This window comes from Hippoglossus stenolepis, chromosome 5 (assembly GCF_022539355.2).
Source record: "Hippoglossus stenolepis isolate QCI-W04-F060 chromosome 5, HSTE1.2, whole genome shotgun sequence".
Taxonomy (NCBI): Eukaryota; Metazoa; Chordata; class Actinopteri; order Pleuronectiformes; family Pleuronectidae; genus Hippoglossus; species Hippoglossus stenolepis.
Window position 1 is genome coordinate 27,104,722 of NC_061487.1, and position 16,591 is coordinate 27,121,312.

General features: G+C 43.2%; 1 protein-coding gene across 9 annotated transcripts in view; it reads left to right on the forward strand.

Moving 5' to 3' along the window:
• The window catches only part of ndrg4 (NDRG family member 4), a 32,803-nt gene extending 17,430 nt beyond the window's left edge, over positions 1–15,373 (forward strand). For 6 of the 9 annotated variants that reach the window (XM_047339911.1, XM_035156876.2, XM_047339914.1 and 3 more), the window contains 15 exons: positions 61–99; positions 5,175–5,280; positions 7,494–7,614; positions 7,838–7,900; positions 8,135–8,195; positions 8,324–8,410; positions 8,492–8,548; positions 8,761–8,864; positions 8,978–9,034; positions 9,727–9,778; positions 11,036–11,083; positions 11,907–11,942; positions 12,101–12,152; positions 13,036–13,074; positions 14,922–15,373. In XM_047339911.1, coding sequence (XP_047195867.1) covers positions 61–99; positions 5,175–5,280; positions 7,494–7,614; positions 7,838–7,900; positions 8,135–8,195; positions 8,324–8,410; positions 8,492–8,548; positions 8,761–8,864; positions 8,978–9,034; positions 9,727–9,778; positions 11,036–11,083; positions 11,907–11,942; positions 12,101–12,152; positions 13,036–13,074; positions 14,922–15,076 — 1,077 coding nt within the window. In that variant the 3' untranslated portion in view covers positions 15,077–15,373. Of the gene's footprint in view, positions 1–60; positions 100–2,464; positions 2,691–5,174; positions 5,281–7,493; positions 7,615–7,837; positions 7,901–8,134; positions 8,196–8,323; positions 8,411–8,491; positions 8,549–8,760; positions 8,865–8,977; positions 9,035–9,726; positions 9,779–11,035; positions 11,084–11,906; positions 11,943–12,100; positions 12,153–13,035; positions 13,075–14,921 lie in introns of those variants that run through there. The other 3 variants (XM_047339917.1, XM_047339912.1, XM_047339918.1) reach the window with 3 other exon arrangements.
• The last annotated feature ends 1,218 nt before the right edge of the window (positions 15,374–16,591 follow it).

Here is a 16,591-nt window from a genome sequence, read left to right on the forward strand (position 1 = left end):
TCACCTCTGTGTCAACCTCCGTCTCTCAGTCTATCTGTCTCTGTTTGTGTGTCTGTGCAGGAAAGCTGTGAACAGCTGATGCCTGCAGGGGATTGGAAGGTAAGAGCTGCTGCTGCCGGAGAGTTTGAGCCTCTTTATCTTTTATCATCAGCATCATCTCTTCTCTTCTGGCTGTCTGTCGCCCTTCATCTCCAGTTTAATATATTCTTCACAGTTCAACCTTAAAGATATAAGGCAAACTAAATGTCCTTTATGACTGTTGATGATGAAACACATCAATGTTAGTTTTAATATCACATTTCTTACCTCATTTATTTAAATAGAAACCATTAATTTATGGGTTGAACGTGGCTCATAGCGCCACCTAGAGTTTCAAACCGTCTTGGGACGTCTCCACATCATCTATCTACTGTATACATGAACAAGTTAACACCTTCTAATCAAAAGTGGATGAAATCATTTTACAGCTTAGAGGAAAACGCAGACTTTAAACCTGGATTGAACCTGGATGAGTGCTGAGTACAAATCTTGAATCTTGACAAACTGATATCACCACAAAGTTTTTAGAGTTAACGAGAAGTTTTAAAATATTCAGGGACGCAGGCAGATTAGCAAGAAGCGTCAGCTGCAGCTAAACTGATCTGACTCTGTGTCCGTGACAGTTTATAATATGGAGCTTAAGTTCCTACTTGTAGGGACATCAGTCATGTGATAAACTCTCTAGTTTCCGTTTGTCGTCCGTCCGTCAGGCAGAGACTGTGAGTTTAAAAACAGGCCGAGAGGGAGTTAAGCTCCTCTGTGAAAGAAAAGAGTCCGAAAGAGGACGAGAGAGGACGAAGAGCGTCTCTGTGAGTCGAGTCAGCACGACGAGCGTTCTGTCAACAGGACGGAGGGAATAGAGGGAGAGACGGGGGGGCTGCTGGGTGACAAAGTGTGTGTGTGTGTGTGTGTGTGTGTGTGTGTGTGTGTGTGCGTGTGTGTGTGTGTGTGTGTGTGTGTGCTGCAGTCAGCATGATAGTCACTCAGACACCATCGCAGTCCTGTGAATCTGCACGTACACTTCTCATCCTCGTTTTATTTCAACTATTTTAATTAATGGATAAAAAGATGATTCATTAATTACATGAAGTGGAATTTAGCACGTCGGCGACACCGAGTGTCATTAGAGGCTCCGTAAAAATGTTAAAACCACTTTTATTTTACTTCCTGGACCCTGGACAGTTTCAAATCCTCTCGTCGCTCTTTTCCACGAACGGATTCTGTCGAGGAAACTTGTTCCATTGAACTCATAGACTGTAAATAAAGATGGACGACGTGTCTCCACTTCCTCCTTCTCTCTACAAACGAAGCCAAAATATCCAGAATACAAACAAATGCCATCTTTGAGAAACGTTTATTTAGCTTCTACTTTGATTGGTTAGTTTGGTCCATGTCCCATCTGCTAACATGGAGGAGGCAGGGTTTGTGACCTACACTGCAGCCAGCCACCAGGGGGTGATCAAGACACTTTGGCTTCACTTTAAAGGAGCCGTCATGTCGTCCATCTTTATTTCCAGTCGATGATTGACACGTTCGCTTCAGGCTCCACCAGTTTGACCAGAACCTTTGTAATAAAAGTGACTCTGACGTTCTCCTCGTTTGAAAACCGGATGGTTCCAGCTGGGAACCGACTTTCCGTTTGTTTTTATCTGTTCCATCAGATGTGACACTTCAGGTCACAGTGTGACATCAACACGATTCAGTCACTGACTCCACCCGTCAAAAAGATCCAAACGCACAGAAGTGTTGTAGAATCTGGAAACACGACTCGCAGCAGTGATGCAGGTTTGCACGATGAATCAAATTAAATACAACTCGGCAAATTATAGTTACAGATCCAGTATCGTCCTCTGTTTGGGACGTCACTGCTTTCTTTAAAATACACATTTTGTTTACATAAAGCCGTTAGTCTAGATTGTTGACTCTTTAAATCACACACAGTCAAACACAACCCTGCACAGATTTCTACACAACCTGCCGGAAGGAGGAGACATCGGGTCGACAAGGATCCAGAATTTATTTTAATCGCTTGCTTTGCACTTTCACAGATTTCTCAGAGAATAATTCATGGGTGTTGATGATCAGACATATTTAAAGTACTGATATCTACGAGTTTGTGTAATCTGGTGCAGCCTGATGGAATTTAAGGGCCTTGGCTGAGATGTGAGCTCCACTGAGAGACGCTCTTCTTTGTCCTGGCGATCTGCTTCCAGACATTCGGCCTCATTACGCCTCATTTATACAAACGGCAGCGGTTTTGTTTTTTTTGCCAAAACAAGGTTGATGAGCAGAACTGAATAGATCAGAGAGAGAGAGAGAGAGAGAGACAGACAAGGCAGCAGACCAATCCTGAGGGGAGTCGGAGCGGTGAGCCAGTCATCAGCTGCCTCCCCCACCCCCTGTCTGCGGTGCCTATAAAGGGTGAGGGGAGGGAGGCGGGCGGCAGCTTAACAGGGAGGGTGGGAGCCGAGCACACAAAGACACTGCAGCAGCCTGCGGCATCGACTCTCCAGCTCCACATCCGAGTGCAAGCGCTCACCAGGACCTAGTCCCTTAAAACAGGAGAGGCCTGGCTGCTCGTCTTCCTCCTCCTCCTCTTCATCAGCTGAGAGTACAGTCACTGCGGAGCCATGCCTGAGTGCTGGGATGGGGTGAGTGGCAGGGGAGCAGTGCATGATGGATCCTGAGGCACAGACAGTGGGCTGGAAATATTGAATTAAAAAAATCTGGAATCTGGTGTGGAATGGGTCAGAATAAATGTCTTCATCTTTGTCTGATTGATGATGATGATGATGATGATGATGATGATGATGATGTTTATTGTCTGTGATGAGATGAAGAAACTGCAGCGTCAGTGTCAGATCATGGGTCAGTCCTTCATCCATGGCCCACTGACACACTAAGGCATGTAAACAGATGCTGTGCAATGCAGCAACGCGCCGCTGCAGTGTGTGTCTGCAGATAAACACGTGTGTGTGTGTGTGTGTGTGTGTGTGTGGGTGTGTGTGTGTGTTTGTCTTTGTGAAGGAGGTGTTGATCCATTTTTGTTATCATCCATGTTTGCAACCTTGAAGAGGACGAGTGAAGGTGTTTGTGTGAGGAAGGGATGGAATCATTTGAGGTGTGCAGCTTTCGTGATTTGCAAAATAAAATAAAAATAAATCACACAAAGGGAATTAAAGGAAAACACACACACACACACACACACACACACACACACACACACACACACACACACACACACACACACACACACACACACACACACACACACACACACACACACACAGATGTTGTGAGTGTTTTGTCTGGAGGTGTGAAGGTCATCAGGTCACCTCACATTTCCCAGGATCCAGCCGCTGAGGCTGTGAATCGTGGCCTCAAATTAGAGCTGATTGCAGATAACACTGATGTTGATGCTGAAGTAATAGAGAGATAATCTGCCTGGATTAACTGGTAACTGCCGTCTGATGCATGACGATGCACCGGCCGGGAGGATTAGGCTGAGTTTTGGCCGCAGGCTGAAATAAGCGATGTGTGTTTCTGTGCTGCGGTCGAGTGAGTGTGTGTTGGATCAGTGTTTGTTTCAGAGTGAACGTGTCAGAATCAGCAGCAAAAGCTTCACTGCCCCTGAAACCAGGCAGAATAATCCCAAAACACTGTGTGTGTGTGTGTGTGTGTGTGTGTGTGTGTGTGTGTGTGTGTGTGTGTGTGTGTGTGTGTGTGTGTGTGTGTGTGTGTACATCTGTGTGTGTGTGTGTGTGCAGCTACATTACGCAGCTCATGGTGCCACATATCTCCTTCCTCCATTTTGAGTTTGTCTGCCTCTGACCAGCGAACGCAGACAAAATGTGGGTCAGAACAAAAAGAGATTTCTGAATCACGAGAAGTCGGAGAACTTCAGAGTCGTTTCAAAATAACAACGACAACAAATCAGCAAAAACTAAATTAACTTCTACGTTATTTACATTTCTTTTTGTTGTGGATGTTTGAATAAAAATCCTTTATGGATCTTCAAAATGAATATCTAGTATATTTGGGTTATGAATCTGGTGTAAATATACAGGATATACATATTTAATTATATATAATAAATGTCATTCAGGTAAAATGAATCTGCTGCGTCACCGTTGCTCTGATGAATCATCACATTTTGACGGAAGACGTGAAATATCTCCACTCATTGTTATTCCTCAGATTTGTAATTTTTCATTTCCATTCCTCGTTTTTCTCTGACATCCAAACAGCCGTCGTGTTTATGACTCATATACTTTTCTATATTTCTCCTGCTCTTTGTGTTTATAAAAGATAACGTCTCGTTTGTGAAGGACACAAAAATAACTAAAGATTAAAGTCGTGGGTGGAGAAAGTCTTTGGAAACGATTTGACAGATTTTCCGTGAAACAACAGCTTTAATTTGTCGCCTTTATTTGATGGTTTAGCTGCAGAAGAGAAACAAACAGGAAACATAACAGAAGTTGTGTAACACAGATCCCAGGTCAGGAGTCAGTGGGATTTGCTTGAACTATTCTCTCTCTCTTTCTAAAACCAAGTATTAGAAAACACAAAATCCTTTGTTCCTACAGGTCCGTGAATGAATCAGTTCAGTTTTAATTTCCCTCGAGCAGCAACTGTCCAGCTGCAGATTCATCTTCATCATCTTTAGTTATCAGACCATCACACTCCTCAGTGATTTACTGTAAATAATAAGAATACATTTAATTTATATCGGACTTTTAACAATATTCAAAGACACTTAACCTTGGTTAGAATGACTAGAAATATGAAATACGTCTTTATTTTCTATAATAAGGATTTTTATCACTCTACATTTGAAACCATTTACTATTGAGTTACCGCCTGTTAAGTCAATTAATCTCCAATAAATTACAACATGGTTCACGTCTCCACTTGAGCTCCTGCAGAAGAAGATTAATGAGGAACAGCCCTGAGGATGAAATTAAATAAAATAAAATAAAAAGCAGGTTGTGGGATCGTCACGTGTGGATCAGTGTGTGTGTGTGTGTGTGCGTGCGTGTGTGTGTGTGTGTGTGTGTGTGTGTGTGTGTGTGTGTGTGTGTGTGTGTGTGTGTGTGTGTGAAGCACCAGGTGACAATGTTCTTTGTGTTTCACAGGAACATGATGTGGAGACTCCTTATGGGATGCTGCATGTGGTTATCCGCGGGGCGCCCAAAGGGAACAAGCCTGCGATCCTCACCTACCACGACGTGGGACTGAACCGTGAGTAGAGGAGTGTGTGTCTGTCTGTCTGTGTGTGTGTGTGTGTGTGTGTGTGTGTGTGTGTGTGTGTGTGTGTGTGTGTGTGTGTGTGTGTGTGTGTGTGTGTGTGTCTGTCTGTCTGTGTGTGTGTGTGTTGTGTCTGTGTAAGGTGTTTCTGCTCTTGTTAAAGGTGATAATTGGCATCCATGCTACACTATCCCTCCCTGCCTTCACTCTGCCAACACACACACACACACACACACACACACACACACACACACACACACACACACAGACACACACTTGTTATCGTCGTTGTCACCAACTTCACACACAATTAAAAGAAACAAGTGACAAATGAGTCACGAAGTTTTAAAATAATTTCAGCTCAGTTTCGGTTTCGTCACATTTTCCCGCATCTGAGAAACTGAAGAGTTGAGATCGAAGTTAATTAAATCACAACTGATTTCATTGATTTCATTGATTTTATAACCACAACACCAGAGAACCAGTGTTGTGGTTATAAAATCATCTCTGTGGTGAATTGTGAAAGGCCAGAGCTCAGCCTGCCGGCCACGCCAACACTTCATACACTCTGAGTGGGCAGTAATTTAATAGAGGGAGGGATAATACAACATAAATCCATGTGAAGAGGAGAGGACGGACAGATGTGCAGAAAGTCAGAGGAGGAAGAGGAGATTAGAACAAAAACAACGAGACATAGAAAAGAGGCCGGGAGCCAAAACGGCTGCGACAGAAATAGAAGAGAGGAGACGAGGAGACGAGGAGACGAGGAGACGAGGAGACGAGGAGACGAGGATGCAAACGAAAGGGGTCGAGTGCGAGAGTCATCGATGAAATGTAGGTCAGAAAAACATCCTGCAGAGGGAGGCGGGGCGCGGCCAGCAGCAATGCAGCACTGACGGGTGGAGGTGGGACGGGGGGCGATGGGGGGGTTTGGAGGATGGCGTGTCAGGGACGGGGGCTGATCCAAAAACGGCAGATATGGGATTTGAATATCTGTCCTGCTGCGTTTATTTTGATTATCAAATAAGACGATTATGCATCTTATTTAGAACAGATTGAATTCACGATGCAAACACAGGGAAGTAGAATAAAGTGACATATCGCAGAATTAGCTCAGTGTCGAAGTTGTTTTCGCTGCAGCACCTGGAGGTTATTAGTATTCATGACCAGTCACTAAATCACTCGACTCTGCTGCATTAACACAGGACGGAGCAGGAACTCAGAGAAGGAAAATTTGGTTTGTAGTAACTGAAAAGATGAATTTAAAATGAGTCCAAACGGCAGATGGCCCGGCAGATGAAACACAGAAGTAAAGACAAAGAACAAAGAGAACCGGAGAGAAGAGGGGAGTGAAAAATAGAAGAAGAGATTAGAAGTGTGTTGGGAAGAGGAAGATGATTGAAGGAGCAGGAAAAGAGGTCGTGGCCCCGAAACCGACGTTAAGACGAGAAGGAAAATCAAAGTAACGCACGGAGGCGTCTGTGTTTCTGTCTGACTGCAGAGGAAAGAAGGGAGGAAGAGGAGGAGAACAAAAACAGAAGAAGAAGAGGAGAGAGAGAGGGAGAGGGAGGATTAGCCGGAGAGAGAGAAAGAAAGGGCAAAAGGAGGAAGTAGGTCACGGTGCAGACTTCATCCCTCATCCCGCCGATGATTCAGCACAAACGTGGGAGGACCTTCTCACCCCTGTCCTCAGGTGGCGCTGTGGCGCAGACAGAGAGGTCACCGCCTCCTGTTTGTCACTTCTGACCCAGTTGTCCTGTCCATTGGTCCGATTCATTAACGCCGCTCAACCAGAGCTCGAGGAAACAACCAGTCTGACGCACACGGGGCGGAAAGTGAGACATCTGCAGGGACATGTATCGAACATGTGACGTCAGAATTCACTTTACTGAGTTTAAACTGGTTCAGGAAATGGAGCTCGTTAGTGAGAGGAATCCTCGGGGGGGTTGTTGAGAGAAAAGAGATTTAACTCAAATTACAGTTTATTACGTTTTAGGTCCAGACGACATCTTTGCTGATCTCAGTTAACAGCTGCACATGAACACAGATAAACTAAAAACTGATATTTACAGTCTTTGGTCTTTGAAGCACAGACACTTTAATCCTCCCTCTGAGTGAGATGTGATCACTCTCCTCTGCTTCCTGTCCTTCCTCCGTCCTCTGACTGACTCCCTCATTTCCTTTCCTCCCCCCTCGCTCTCCGACAGACAAGCTGTGCTTCAACTCCTTCTTCAACAACGAGGACATGCAGGAGATCACCAAGCACTTTGTGGTCTGTCACGTCGACGCCCCGGGGCAGCAGGTCGGAGCGTCTCAGATGCCACAGGGGTAAAGGAACCTGAACTCCTCCTCCTTCTTCTTCTTCTTCTTCTTCTTCTTCTTCTTCTTCTTCTTCTTCTTCTTCTTCTTCTTCTCCTTCTCCTCCTCCTCTTCTTCTTCTTTGTCGGTTTTCCAATCTTAATTTCAGATTTCCACACCTCACTTTACTCAGTGTAAAAGTTTAAAGCATCATGATTCATCAAGACACATCATGTATATTGTCTCCCTGCAGGTACCAGTATCCCACCATGGACCAGTTGGCCGGGATGTTGCCGACTGTGGTGCAGCACTTTGGGTTTGTGCTCTTTGCTTTTAAATTCAATTTTCTCTTTTCATTTTACACACTTTACACAAAGAACGCACATTTAAGCTCTGGTGAAAAAACACCAACCAATCATTATTGTTATATATACTGTATATCTGTGTCTCTGTGTCTGTGTCTCTGTCCACCAGTAACATTCTGTAAGATGCTGCCGGTGTTTCCTTCACTTTTAAAACGCGGCGTCTAATGGATCAATGATCTTTTCAGATTTAAGAGCATCGTTGGGATCGGAGTTGGAGCTGGAGCTTACGTTCTGGCCAAGTTCGCTGTGAGTCCGATTCAGATCAAACCACATATCCTCTAAATGATCCTCTAAAGATATAAATTTGATATTTAGATTTGATATATTCTGAATCCATGGATCCTCTTGAATCCGTCTGTGTTCTCTGCTCTCAGCTGATCTTCCCCGACCTGGTGGAGGGTTTGGTTCTGCTCAACATCGACCCCAATGGCAAAGGATGGATCGACTGGGCTGCCACCAAGGTGCTCCACTTTCACAGCTCAGGAATCCAGACCCACCGTTTGATTCCTCACGGTAATAACCTCCCTGTTGTCTCTCCTCAGCTGTCAGGTCTGACCAGCACGCTGCCGGACGTGGTGCTGCCACATCTTTTCAGTCAGGTACGTTCACGGTCCACAGATAAAATGAACTCGTTGTTTCAGTTTTCTTCATTTAGACTGAAGAAAACTGACTTTATTTAGAAACAATTGTGTGTGTGTGTGCGGGGTGTGTGTGTGTGTGTGTGTGTGTGTGTGTGTGTGTGTGTGTGTGTGTGTGTGTGTGTGTGTGTGTGTGTGTGTGTGTGTGTGTGTGTGTGTGTGTGTGCGTGCAGGAGGAGCTGATGAACAACACAGAGCTGGTGCAGAGCTACCGACAACAGATCAACAACACAGTCAACCTGTTCAACCTGCAGCTCTTCTGGAACATGTACAACAGGTGGAGACACACACACACACACACACACACACACACACACACACACACACTCGTTCTCTCTCACACACACACACACAACCTTTATCTTGTCTTCATGATGTCTGCTCCTTCAGTCGTAGGGACCTGGAGATGAATCGCAGCGGGACGGTGCTCAACGCCAAGACCCTGAAGTAAGTCCACAGACACAGGTTTAACTTCACTGTGAGTTACATCATCCAGGTCATTTAAACCAAACTATTTCAGGTGTTTCTGTTGCAAAAGTCAAAGATTTTGACATTAAGAAAACAAAACAAATATTAAACTAGAACATCACTCTCATAAATATCTGAGAAATCAAATCTCACAATGTGAAAGAAGGGAAAAAATATTCCATATTTTAATAAGTTCCACTCTGACCCAAACCACATCCTTCCACCAGGTTTCATGGTAACATGTCCATGTTCGTCTTGTTTATAATAATAAACCTTATGTTTAAATCACAATCACAAAGTGCTTCAAAGACAGAAACAAGAAATACAAGTTAATTCAAGACAATGTGTAAAATAAAGCATTAAATACCAAATACCTGGTTAAAAGCAATAAAATAATGAAACAAATTAAATAAAGCAATAAAAACAAACAATGTAATATATGTAGTGAATCTTTAAAGAAATATAAAGTTACCACCGTTGTGTTTTAGCCAAGAAGGAGTTTGGTGAACAAAACATTGTGACGAGCAAACGACCTGAAAACCTGCGACACAGAAATAATGAGAAGAATCATCATTTTCTTCAGCCTTAAAAATCTAAACCAATAAATCTTAAATTAAATTCTCCTCCATCTACTGGTTTGAATATCAAACATGTCCGCTGTTGTCCTGCAGGTGTCCCACGATGCTGGTGGTAGGAGACAACGCTCCGGCTGAGGAAGGAGTGGTGAGTCCTTCTTCTCCTTTTTCTCCTCGTCTCCTCTGGCTGTAGCTCTGTTTCACCAGCGCCCCCTGGTGATCCTTCTTATTTACCTTCTCCTTTAATTCACTCCTTCTTCCTTCTTGGTGATCGTCTCTCGGAGAAACACTGAACTCTTCCTCCCCCTCCTCTTCCTCTGCTCGGTGTTTTGTGAATCCTCTGGGAGACTGTTTGTCCTCATTCAGGACGACAGACCTGGTTCAGCCTCACAGGCAATGTGTGTGTGTCTGTTTCCAGTCTGTCTGTGTCCATCTGTGTGTGTGTTGCTGTTCCCCTGAGGCCAGGACGCTCTGTCTCTGGTGTTATACTTTCAAGTGGCCCAGATATCTGTGCTTCTGCACCAGTTAATCTTCTGCATGTTTGCAGCAGGGATGGGACGGAGGTGCAGAGGGGGGGGGGCAGGAGGAGATGTTGTTGTGAACCTCTCGCAAAGAGAGAAAGATGGAGAGATAGGAGGCTGCAGAGCGGTGACAGAGGTTGTTTTATTGCATGTGACAGATGGAGGTCATGTTAATATTTCATATCCGCTGATAGGCCCAGCTGAGGCTGCTGTGTTTGCTCGGTGTCGTATCTTCTGGCATCGCAGGCGAATCCGTTCAGAGATCTCATTTAAATCCAAAACACACACACAGTGTTTACATCTCCTGCTCCGCATGCAGGAGATATTCAATTATTATCTGTCCTGCATCTGCATCTGCATCTGCATCTGCATCTGCATCTGCATCTGCATCTGCATCTGCATCCGTCGATATGAGACCATTTTAGAGAAAACAGACAAACGTGTATTTGCTTTATTCATGTTTGCATGTGAATACAGCAGAGAGGAAAAAACTAAGTCTGTGTGTGAATGACAGTGTGTGTCTGTGCCTGTGTGTGTGTGTTTGTTTGTGTCTGTGTCTGTCTGTGTGTTAACAGTACGGCTGTGTTCTTTGGCTGCGGCAGTGACTCATCTCTGCAGCTCACTGCAGTATCTGGGTCACACACATACACACACTCACACACACACACACACACACACACACACACACACACACACACACACACACACACACACACACACACACACACACACACACACACACACACACACACACTGATATAATCAAACAATAACATCCACATCTACGTCGTGATGATCTCTAACTTCAACACATCATCAGGTCTCTTGTCTCTATATCAGTTTATTTTTTTGCTTATTCATTTTCTGTTGTTGTTTTTTTCAAGGTTGAGTGCAACTCCAAACTGGATCCGACCAACACCACCTTCCTGAAGGTAATGGTCCGTCCTGGTTTCACCTGCAGCTGCTGCACATCGACACAGAAGCTGTTGACATTTTTAATTTCGTTTTCTTAAATTGAAATCACCAAATGTGACAATTTAACTGTTACTCCAGATTAACCATTAACAAAAAAATACTAAATTTATTACAAAGAAAATTAAATTGTATTCAATCTACAAATTTAAATTGATCCACTCATTTCATTGCTCATTATATTAATATATTGTTTTATTGTATCTGTCCTGTTAAACACCCTGAATTGCAACTTTGCATAAAAGGCACAATTTAATTAATTCGTCTGATTTGATTTGATTTTAAAAAAAAAGCTGTTGCCTGTTGACGAGATGCAATTTGTGTCCACTTGACACAAATTGAAAATTAGCACGTAACCATGATGATAGTTTGTCTTTGCATATCAAATCAAAAAAAGATTAATTAGTTCCCGTGTTTTGATTAATGTGTGGGCTCCAGAGACAATGAATCCAATCTCATATTAATCAGCACACAGGAACAAACGGCCTCTCGTGTGCACACAAAAATAATTTCAAGTGCTCTTTGTAATAGAATGTGGCCTTGGCAGATGTTTTTGTCTCTATGGCAACTGTGAGGCTCCGTGTGTCGGTAGCTGGAGTAAATGCTTTGCTGTTAGGAAGCCACTAGTTTCAGGGATTTGCCTAAAATCAGACATAGATGGTTATAAATCCTCATATTCAGCTTCTCAGAAAGAGTCAGTAAAACAGAGACTAACGAAGAAAGGGTGTCAATCTGTATTTGTGAGCTCTTTTCTCCTGTTCATTGTTGATCCTGTTGTGGCAGATGGCCGATTCTGGTGGACTCCCCCAGCTCACACAGGTAAAACACCGACAAACAGCACCACACACTCACCAGGCTGTCGCACAATCAAATGAAACCAACCAAGAATCCAGAATCCAGACGGACCATGAATGCATCATCTAACGCTGTCAGCTCTGATATCAGTGAAATGAAAACTGTGACGTGTTGTTTTCCAGCCTGGAAAGCTGACTGAAGCCTTCAAGTATTTCCTGCAGGGAATGGGCTACAGTAAGTATCTGTGAAACACAACTGTGATCTGTGAGTGAGAGGTTTCCACCAAAAGAAGCTGGATCTTATTAAAGGAACTAAAACATTCCTGCAGACTGTTGTTCAGCTGCATTTCCACCGTGATCTAAAAAACAGGTGTGAGTGCCGACATATGGCGACATGCTGTTCCACTCACATCCACCAGGGGGCGGCAATGCCTACTGGGAATAGTATGCATGCTGCAGCCAAGAGCGCAGAGAAAGAAATATTCAATGATTTTAAACAGAAGTCTTCAGAGGATGGTAAAAACTTAATGGATGTTTTGACTGGTCGACAATGAAGCAAAAAAATTATCTTTTATGTTTTAGAAACTGCAGCGGGACAAATATGATTCTGACAGTTTGGCACAGTTTAGATAGTTAAATGGAAAATCTATTTATAATTGTAGCACCACTAGAAAAACAGTAAACATGGAGGAGACGTACATCGCTCTGTTAATGAGTTAACATCAGCACGAGTGACAAAGATTATTCAAAACATCCGAAATGCAGAACCTGAGTTAAGGAAACAGATTTTTATAACTATTGCAGAGATTCAGCGGCTGAAATAAAACGTTGTTCTCGACGTGGACGTGAGATATCGACTAATCCGACGTCCCCCGATTCAACACGCTTTTTAGGGGGTAAAAAGATTTAACTTAATTTTGGACCATGGTGGAAATGTACACAGTCCCTGCGAAGGGTCCTGGTTTCTGCGGTCGACACAAGTCTGTACTTGTGCTGTATGTTTGTGTGTAGTTGTAGTAATTCCATGTACAAATCTATTTCAGTGGAAGTTGTTCTGTGTCGTGACGGGATATGAGTTGTGTTAATCTTGCTCTGTCTCCCTTGCCCTGTTCTCTCAGTCGCTTATGTGAAGGATCGGAGGTTGAGTGGAGGGCCAGGTACTTCCTCCTCCCCCCTTCACCTCTGACCTCTTATTGCTGCCCTGTTCGATGATATTGGCATTTTGAAATTTATGTTGATCTTTAATTTTTGCAACTAATACACTATTTTTGGGGCTGTTATGGAATCTTTACTTTTGCCCATCTTTGTCTCATCTAAAAGAATTTTTCCTCCCATGGAAAAATAAACTGTCTTTACTCACCCCCCCCCCTCCCCCATTCCTTTACCATCACATCTCCAGTACTGCTCTTTGCATGGCCTTCTGCTAGCTTGGAGCCTCCGGACTTTAAAATCATCGTCAACATATGCAAATTAATAGTTATAGACGCTTTAGAAGAACGAACTCTAAATATAGGTCCTTTAATAAAATGTGGATTAATGCTTATTAAAATTGAAAAGTTAAGATCATATTGTTTTTATCATAAAGTATAAAGGCACATATTCAGAAATTGTGGGTGTTAACATTCCACCGCACTCAACAACAACATTTAGAGATCATTCTGTCGGAGAAAAGAAAAATATCAAGATAATACAACACGATCATTGGTTGAAATATCAGCATCTTAACTAAGTTACGACTATGTCACCAAAGTTCTTATTAAAGTTCAGAAGCATCCTGATGTTTGTGTGTTTCTGGAGGTCGTTGGTCGTCTCTTCGATATCGTCGATATGAGGCTCTGACGTGTTGGGGGTCATTTCTGTTAGCCAATCAAAAGAGAGGCTCAAAGACACAAAACGCCCTGATCGTGCTCGACGCTCCAGAGAGAAGCTCGAGGGAGGAGATTTAAAACACACTGAGATTAGGTTTAACATGTAAAACCACAAGTATATAATTTTCTAATGGAAACAAAACTTCTAATAAACAAACTGTAATAGTGTGAAATATGATATCAAATATGATTTAAAATACTTTCAGGGTTGTAGAGATTCTCTGCTGAGTCTATTTCACATAAGAAGAATATAAAACATGAAACATTTGAACGTGTTCCTTTCAAATCTCCAAAAAGAGTTAATATCAGATGGTCTGGCCTCTGGTTAATTGTTTTTGTTTTCAGGCCCATGAACCATAATCATATAAAACAGTTCCCAGCAGCAGGAAAACCAGTTGATAGATGAACAAAGGAATCGACTAAATCTTCAGGTGACAATAAACATAAATTAACACTAATGTTCCTCCGTGTTTGCTCGAAGTGGAAACAGGCGACAGTTTTATAACGTTTGTCGTAAGAGTTTTAAAAGCAAATGTATGTTAGAGGTTTGTTGTGCTGCCCCCATGTGGCCAAACAATAAATTGAGCTAAGTTAAGATAACTGTAGATAAACTTGTAACTGCAGCTATGTCACTTGTGTTAAATTGATATATAAAATCTTGATACATTTCTATTGGAGGAATTTAATAAATTATTACCTTTTGCTCAGATTTGACCTGAACATATTCAGAGCCTGGATCAGTTCATCGAGCTTCAGGGTTCATTCTAAACTTTGCAAACAGCAACTGTGACTTGACTTGACTAATATTGATGTGTAATTTAATACAATTCAATAATAGTCATATTACACTGTACAAAACCAACTGATCCCTGAGATTCTCCAGCATGTTGCTGTGTCTGCTTGTGGAGACATTAACGCCTTTATAGGACAAACCAGTCGAGTCCCAGTTGAGCGACGCAGCGTCTCACCAGCAGCAGAACCAGATATTCTTTAGTTCTCATTAGCATGAACTCCCCACATCTCCCCGACATCAACTGATCTCACTTCTTTTTTTTATCTTTCTACAAATCGTGATGCTAAACTCTTCTTTTATCTCTGCTCCCTCCACCCCCATCCCCATCCCCCTTCCTCCCCAGTGCCCTCCGCCAGCATGACCCGCCTGGTGCGCTCCAGGACGGCCTCCCTGACCAGCGCCAGCTCCATCGACGGGTCGCGCTCTCGGGCCTGCACCCACTCCGACAGCACCGAGGGGGTGGGCCCGGTCACCCACACCATGGAGGTGTCCTGCTGAAGGGTCATGGAAGGAGGGAGGGAGGGGGGGGAGAGGGATGGAGAGAGGGGTGGGGAGGTGGGGGAGGTGGGGAGGTGTTTTTAAAGAAGTGAAGGAGACAGAATTGAGACAGCTCTCTCTGTCGGCCATCTTCTCCCCCCCGCCCACTGTATAATATCATATGTATTCCTACTAAACCCCCCACACCTTATGAATATCCACTTCAACTCCACCCTCGTTGCCCATCACAATATAGGCAACTGTTTTTGTTCTTGTGTTTGCTAATTGTCTCCTCATTCGTTGCCTGCGTCCTTCCTTCCCCCCTTTCCTCCTCCCCCCAACCCCGGAAATAAAGCAAAGAGCGTGACCCTGCCTGTCAACAGTCCACGAAGCAACATGTGACCTGGAGCTGCTGTTCACAACGTGGTGCGAGTACGTGAAAGTGCCGGATGTGGAGGAGGAGTTCATTTTTTAGGGGTTGACTAAGAGAGAGTTTCGAGCAATTTATGTTGTTGTTGTTGTTGTTGCTGTTCTACAGGAGTGTGAGTTTCTCTCTCTGTGTTGTGTATTTCTCTCTGTGACAGGCGAGCATCAGAGGGGGCGTGTCCAGAGTGTGACAGACGGCAGGGCACAGCCAATCGTAGTCCAGTGCACGTGTAGTTCTTAGAGGAGATAAATTAGCCTGAATAGCTTCACACACTGATTTCCAGCTGCACTTGGTCAGATTTCATATCATACAATTGTAAAGTCGTGTTAGAATATGAAGCGTGTGGGACTGTTGCTAGGCAGCAGGTGTACGACTGACATGGAGGAAATGGACGGACCTATTTAATCTTCGTAAACACTTTTCCGATAACGTATTACAAATATAGGTTTAGAGAATAATCGTGTTTGATAAGTCTGTTCAGGAACTTCTTCTAATGTCCTGACAGGAAACCAGCAGTCGTACATTTCACCAGCAGGTCGCTCAGCTAACGTCCACGTGACACTTTGTCCATTTTTACTGCTTTATCGTGATAATCTGTTCACGATGAGGCTGAAGTTAAACCAAACATGTGTTTGAATCACTGGATTTTTAGCAAAATGACAATCTGTGAACAACTGCATCCATTCCAATGAATTATAAATATGAATATTCAGTCTAACGTAACTAATGAAACGTAGAAATAGAGTTACGCCTCATAGGGGAATATTATTTATCTGTGTGAGATTAAATTGCAAAGTGGGACCATCCCATAGAAGTTAATCTTATTCACACTAATTGGAACATGACACATTCTTATAATTTATTTAGTTTGTTGTGTTGTTTCTCTAAATCAAAACCAAACAGTTTGTTTATCTGCTTATTTCAATTTAAAGGTTCTTCCTGGAGCCACATTAGTGTCGTGTTGTCGAGTGCAGCTTTAAGATGTGTGTCATCATTTCTTAGAAAATCCACTACATGAGTATAGGCTAGAATAAGTATTAATTATTAATATGCATGTGAATGTGACATCATGGGGCAGTCTAGTATCTGAGTAGTAGCAGCTTTAGTGC